Consider the following 7,500-nt stretch of genomic DNA (forward strand, 5'->3'; position numbering starts at 1 on the left):
TAAGAACTCATGGGACCTTGTGTTGACGGCCTTCTGGCAGAGATACCCAAACCCATTCAGGTACTGACCTGGCTTATCTTAGTAAACAAAACATTATTAAGAACATTAAAAGCAGACCTGTCATGAGCTTATTGAGTGTATCTGCTTCTGTTAAATTCATTTAACCTATTAAAAAATTATAATAATAATCATAACAGTGTTAATAACTCATCTCTAATAACGGATTTATTTTCTCTTTGTCATGATGACAGTAAATAATATTAGACTAGATATTCTTCAAGACACTAGTGTTCAGCTTAAAGTGACATGTAAAGGCTTCACTAGGGTAATTAGGGTAAAGTTAGGGTAATTAGGCAAGTCATTGTATAACAGTGGTTTGTTCTGGAGACAATCCAACACTAATATTGCTGAAGGGGCGAATAATATTGAGCTTAAAATGGCTTTAAAACTATTAAATACTGCTTTAAAACAAATAAGACTTTCTCCAAAAGAACAAATATTAGAGGAAATACTATGAACAACTCCAGAATAGCTTAAAAAAAATAATAATAATATATGTGTATATATATATATATATATATATATATATATATATATATATATATATATATATATATATATATATATATATATAGTTGACCTGTGTGTGTTGTTTCTGTCAGCTCTCATGTCCTGACGGAGGACGTGTTGTTTCGCAAAGTGACGTCAGAAAACCTCCTGGTGTCTCGAAGACTCTTCACTAAAACCAATCGTCTCCCTCGCTGGGCCGAGCGGATCTTCCCTGGCAGACGCTCCGTTTATATCATCGAGGACTCCGTGGTCGACCTCTCCAACCGGAGCCTCACCACCATGACCTGGAACGTAAATCACGCCAAATTAATGGTGAAAAAAAATGACAACACTCACACTCTGAAGTCTGGGAATGTTCAAAGCTCGCAGTTTACAAATACACTAAATGTCAAACATATTGATTGCAGATTGCTATCAAGTATTAACGCCCTATTATAATGCCTAAACTGAACATCCTTCAATAGCTAGACACTGTTGTAGGTTTTTTATTCTTTTATTAGGCGAACAATCACATATGGTAACTTCATTGACATTGATTACTAAGTTCAAAAGTGTTGTAATAACACCCAGAAACACTCCAGGGGTTTTCTTATGAGTGCGTTACATAGGGTTAAGGCTGCGTTACTGATTGTGTGTGTGTGTGTGTGTGTGTTTTCTCCTCCTCAGCGTGTGGTGGAGCGGTGTGTGTTTACTGGCGAGCAGGACAGACCTGTGTGGACACACATAACCAGGCAAGCCTGGATCTCATCTGGAGTCTTCGGCCTTTCCAGACCCATACAGGTACATAACACACACATACATTAGCATTTCACAACAACCACACACCAATCACTGATATACAGGGTGGGCCATTTATATGAATACACCTTAATCAAATGGGAATGGTTGGTGATATTAACAACCTGTTTGTGGCACATTAGGCTAGTAAATATCTCATGAAAGAATAAAGTTATGTTAAAACCAGGCACACCATTGTTTTTCTTGTGAAATTCACAATAAGTTTATTAAGGTGCATCCATATAAATGGCCCACCCTGTGTATATGCAAACTACAGTAGTCAACATCTGAAGTGGATCAAAACCTTTCATCACAATTATCCTAACTATTAAACAACACCTATTTTTAAAAACTATTTTAATCCACTTCAAATGTTGAGTTCTGCATATATAAGACATACAAGTTTATATTTGGATTTCACATATATAAAATACACTCACCGGCCACTTTATTAGGTACACCTGACTAGTACCGGGTCGGACCCTCTTTTGCCTTCAGAACTGCTTTAATTCTTCATGGCAGAGATTCAATAAGCTACTGGAAATATTCCTTAGAGATTTTGCTCCATATTGTCATGATAGCATCACACAGTTGCTGCAGATTTGTCGGCTGCACATCCACGATGCCAATCTCCCGTTCCACCACATCCCAAAGCTGCTCTATTGGATTGAGCTCTGGTGACTGTGGAGGCCATTTGAGTACAGTGAACTCATCGTCATGTTCAGCAGTCTGAGATGATTGAGCTTTATGACATGCTGCGTTATCCTGCTGGAAGTAGCCATCAGAAGATGGAGACACTGTGCTCATAAAGGGATGGACATGGTCAGCAGCAATACTCAGGTAGGCTGTGGCGTTGATGCTCAATTGGTACTAATGGACCCAAAGAAAATCTCCCCCACACCATTACACCACCACCACCAGCCTGAACCGCTGATACAAGGCAGGATGATCCATGCTTTCATGTTGTTGAGGCCAAATTGTGAGTCGAGCATCCGAATGTGTCAGCAGAAATGGAGACTCATCAGAGCAGCAACGTTTCTCCAATCTTCTATTGTCCAGTTTTGGTGAGTCTGTGTGAATTGTAGCCTCAGTTTCCTGTTCTTAGCTGACAGGAGCGGCACCCGGTGTGCTCTTCTGCTGCTGTAGCCCATCCGCCTCAAGGTTGGCCGTGTTGTGTGTTCAGAGATGCTCTTCTGCAGAGCTCGGTTGTAACGAGTGCTTATTTGAGTTACTGTTGCCTTTCTGTGTAATACTGTTCGTCTGGCCATTCTCCTCTGACCTCCGACCTCAACAAGGCATTTGCGCCCACAGAACTGCCGCTCACTGGATATTTCCTCTTTGTCGGAGCATTCTCTGTAAACCCTAGAGATGGTTGTGCGTGAAAATCCCAGTAGATCAGCAGTTTCTGAAATACTCAGAGCAGCCCGTCTGGCAGCAACAACCATGCCACGTTCCAAGGTCTCTTAAATCCCCTTTCTTCCCCATTCGGATGCTCGCTTTGACCTGCAGCAGATTCGCTTGACCATGTCTACATGCCGAAATGCAGTGAGCTGCTGCCATGTGATTGGCTGATTAGAAATTTGCGTTAACCAGCAGTTGGACAAGTGTACCTAATAAAGTGGCCGCTGAGTGTATATGTGACATACAAGTATGTATTTCACATATACAAAATGTTATATATGTAACATGTTTTTTTAAATATTTTTTCCAACCTTTGTAATTTTAAATATACGTTAAAATATATTTGCTATACGTATTCATACCGTATATGATAATTACATATATAATGTAATAATATAAATTGTAGTGCTGAGCAAAAAATAAATCTAAAATAAAATTCAGTTTTGTGTGTGTACTGTCTGTATTTATTATTTATACATAAATACACACATACCTACATATATTTGGGGAAATGCCTATTTATATTATATAAATTCCTATTATATAAATTCAAATATTTTACAACACTGTTTTGTATAGTTATTGTTTTTATATGTGTGTGTGTGTAAGACATGAACATAAAAATTATTTATAACACACACGTACACACACTCATATATTATGCCAAAATGTTTATTTTGGATGCGATTAATCTTTGCCCAGCACTAATATGCAATAATATGTAATATATTTCAACATGTATGTGCTGAATTGTAATTACAATGGTTGAAAATATATATGCTAGCTGCCAATTTGGTGACATTTGGAAATATATACATAGACAACATATCTTTTATGTACAGTTGAAGTCAGAATTATTCGCCCCCCTTTTATTTATTTATACATGTTTTAATATTTCCCAAATGATGTTGAACAGATTCAGGAAATGTTCACAGTATGTCTGATAATATTTGTTCTTCTGGAGAAAGTCTGATTTGTTTTATTTTTGCTAGAATAAAAGCAGTTTTAAATAAAAAAAAAAACATTTTAGGGTCAATATTATTAGCCCCTATAAGCTATATATTTTTCGATAGTCTCCAGAACAAACCATCGTTATACAATGACTTGCCTAATTACCCTAACCTGCCTAGTTACCCTAATTACCCTAGTGAAGCCTTTAAATGTCACTTTAAGCTGAACACTAGTGTCTTGAAGAATATCTAGTCTAATATTATTTACTGTCATCATGACAAAGAGAAAATAAATCAGTTATTAGAGATGAGTTATTAACACTGTTATGATTAGTAATGTGTTGGAGTAATCTGCTTCTATGTTAAACAGAAATTGGGGGAAAAATAAACAGCGGGGACTAATCATTCTGACTTCAACTGTATCTGAAATCCAAATATGAACTTGTATGTCCTATATTGAATTTGCATATATTGGCTTGTATAATTTTTCTATATGGTAGCACTAAAAAAAGGCATGACGAGATCTGTCTTGTTATGTGTGTGTTGTTGCTTCAGGAGTTTGGTTTGGCCAGATTCAGGAGTAATCAGCTGAAAGCCATGAAGGGTTTGGAGCACGCCATATCAAATCTGCAGAGTAAGACACACACGCAGACACGCACAACACGAACACTCACACACGTACACACACACACACACACACACACACGTTTGTTTTTGTGAAAAGTGGGGACATTACATAGGTTTCCATTCATTTTATGCAGCCCAAACCATATATTATATTGCCCTCACCCCACCCCACTCCTAAACCCAACCACCACAGGAGACAGTGTGCAGCTTTACTCTCTGATTAAACTCATTCTGTAGGATTTATAAGCATTTTGAGAAATGAGGACGTCACCAATGTCCTCATATTTCACCTCCTTTTTGTAATACCTGTGTCATACCCATGTCATTATACAGATTTGTGTCCTGATATGTCACAAAAACACGTACACACACACACACACACACACACACACACACACACACACACACACACACACACACACACACACACACACACACTCAGAAACTGATCAAACAACATTAGCTCCACAAGCACATATAGAGGTAGATGTCATGCTAACAGCTAGTTGGACCTTTATTAATAGTTATTAAGGAAGTACACTGAAGAAAATTAGACTTTGAACCAACTTATAAAGTTACTGTAATTTGTTAAATGCCCCATATGGTGATGCAAAAATCTACACTTGTGTTTATTATAAATCTGCATATAATAAATAATACTGCTAATAATAACATTATACAGATGCAGATCGTCATAAATAAACTGAAAAAGCCCACCCAGGTGAAGAAGGCATGGAGACAGTGCTGTTTATATCTATGTATATTAACTGTTTTCATCTGTAAAGTGTGTGTTGCTGTACATCCTGTGTGTATTCAGCAGTGTGTAAGTGTTTGGACCTGCATAGGTTCATAAATAACACACTCTGCTGGACTTTAGAGCAGCTTTTAGTTGGTCAATGGCGCGGCTATTTCAGTTCCTCAAAAAAGCAACGCTCCAACAATGCACCTTAACACACCTCCTATATGGACCTGGACACACATAAGCCCACATAGTGCAAATGGATTTGCTTTTTAAACAACGTGGAGCAAAACTTATGGTTGCACTGGTCTGAAAATAGCAGCAAATCGATCAAAACACGTCTTGCTCTTTATTGCGCCGGGTGTATGATAGAGCCCAATATGGTATGCTGGTCTAGGAAATGCTTCTTGATTAAATAATCTGTAGATATACAAGAAACAAGAAGCAACCTCTCAAGTAAAGAATGTTTGCAGTGCGACACCATCAGGAAAGTGTTTAATTGTGGAATATAATCATGTTTTGTGTTTTCTCAGAAGCATCGTCCTCCTGTCATGGAGAATCTGCAGAGAAACCCAAAAATGTGAATCCAGCCGCAAAAAACGCCCAGAAACCTCAGCAATACATATGAATCAGGACCAGACACAACCTGTGGATCTTTCTGGGTATTCCTGCGCATAGTTCTATTCAAAAAAATTAACTTAATTAATGCAGAATAAATTAGAAAAAAACACAAAACATATGCAGAAAAACAAATAAATAACTTGACTTTTAGGGAATTTTTACAATCCAAATCCAATTAGAAGCAGTTGTTTGGTAAATGCATCGCTATTTAAACATGTTTGTACTGTAAGTCATATCGAGGAAGAATTTACATAAGATTTAGTGATGAAATGAAATGCTTACTGGGATTAATCCTGGGGAGTGAGTTTGTCTCACGGCTGCTAATAGTAAAGCTCAGGTAAAACTGAAGAGGAGGAGAGTGTTTACACCACAGACATGAACTCAAACTTTTTTCTTTGCACTTTTGAAAATTTTTGAAAACACACGGTTCACACAGATTGATCAGAAATGTTGTTGAAAATGTTGTTTTGGTTGTTTAAATGGGCCGAATTCAGGAAAATCATCAGAAAAAATTTATTCAAATAATGAAAATTAAGGATAAAAACACAAATCACAAAATAGGGAAAACTGCTCATTTATAAAAGTTTTTACAGTGTATAATACAATGAAGAAATAAAAATGGATGGATGGATGAATGGATGAATGAATCAACAAATGGATGAATGGTTGGATGAATCTGTGAATGGATGGATGGATGAATAAATTAATGAATGAATTGATTGGATGAATGAATTATTGAATGAATTGATGATTGGATGGATGGATGGATCATGGATGGATCATCCAAGGACTGATGGATAGATGGATGAATCAATCAGTCAATGACTGTATAGATGAATAAAAGGATGGATGGATAAATCAATAAATGAATAGAATAAAGAAAATGGATGGATGAATGAAAGGATGGATGGGTAAATCAATTAGTGGATGAATGAATTAATTAATTAATAAAAGAACTGATGGATGGGTGGATGAATGAATGAATAAATTAATGAAATGACTGATGTATAGATGAATCAGTGAATGGATAAATAAAAGGATGATGGATGAGTAAATCATTGAATGAATGAATTATGGATGAATACAAGTGAAACAGTGGATAATTAAAAGGATGGATTAATGAACGAAAGGATGGATGGACGAATCAATCAATGAATGGATAAATGAAATGATGAATGGGTGAATCAATGAATGAATGAATGGATGAATAAAAGTATGGATGGATGGACAAATCAATGAATGAATTAATGAAAGAATGAATGGATGAATGAATGGATTAATGGACGGATGGATGAATGAATGGATGGATGGACGGATGGACGAATCAATGAATAAATGAAAGAATGGATGGATGGATGGATGGACGAATCAATGAATGAATAAATGAAAGAATGGATGGATGGATTAATGGATGGATAAATGAAGGAATGAAAAAAATGAATGGATGGACGAATCAATAAATGAATAAATGAAAGAATGGATGGATGGATGAACGAATGGATGGACGAATCAATGAATGATTAAATGAAAGAATGGATGAATGGATAAATGAATTAATGAAAGAATGGATGGATGGATGAATATATGAATGGATGGACGAATCAATGAATGGATGGATGGATGAATGAATGGATGGATGGACGAATAAATGAATGAATAAATGAAAGAATGGATGGATGGATGGATGGATGAATGAATGGATTGATAAATGAGCGGAAGGATGAATAAATGGATGGACGAATCAATAAATAAATAAATGAAAGAATGAATGGATGGATAAATGAATGGATGAATGACAGGATGGATGAATTCATT

At 36.4% G+C, this 7,500-nt stretch overlaps 2 protein-coding genes across 3 annotated transcripts in view; one reads left to right on the forward strand and one right to left on the reverse strand.

Annotated features, from left to right (window-relative positions):
* Nucleotides 1-7,500, reverse strand: part of fhip1ab (FHF complex subunit HOOK interacting protein 1Ab) — a 446,377-nt gene that overhangs the window by 239,581 nt on the left and 199,296 nt on the right. The gene's annotated exons all lie outside the window — the stretch shown is intronic.
* The window catches only part of prelid1b (PRELI domain containing 1b), an 11,059-nt gene that overhangs the window by 2,715 nt on the left and 844 nt on the right, over nucleotides 1-7,500 (forward strand). The window contains 5 exon segments of one of the 2 annotated variants that reach the window (NM_001020679.1): nucleotides 1-60; nucleotides 663-882; nucleotides 1,237-1,350; nucleotides 4,254-4,332; nucleotides 5,598-6,207. The exon segment at nucleotides 1-60 is cut by the window's left edge and continues 64 nt beyond it. In NM_001020679.1, the coding sequence (NP_001018515.1) occupies nucleotides 1-60; nucleotides 663-882; nucleotides 1,237-1,350; nucleotides 4,254-4,332; nucleotides 5,598-5,692 (568 nt within the window). In that variant the 3' untranslated portion in view covers nucleotides 5,693-6,207. 2 annotated transcript variants of the gene reach the window in all.

Source organism: Danio rerio, chromosome 23 (genome assembly GCF_049306965.1).
Source record: "Danio rerio strain Tuebingen ecotype United States chromosome 23, GRCz12tu, whole genome shotgun sequence".
NCBI lineage: Eukaryota > Metazoa > Chordata > Actinopteri > Cypriniformes > Danionidae > Danio > Danio rerio.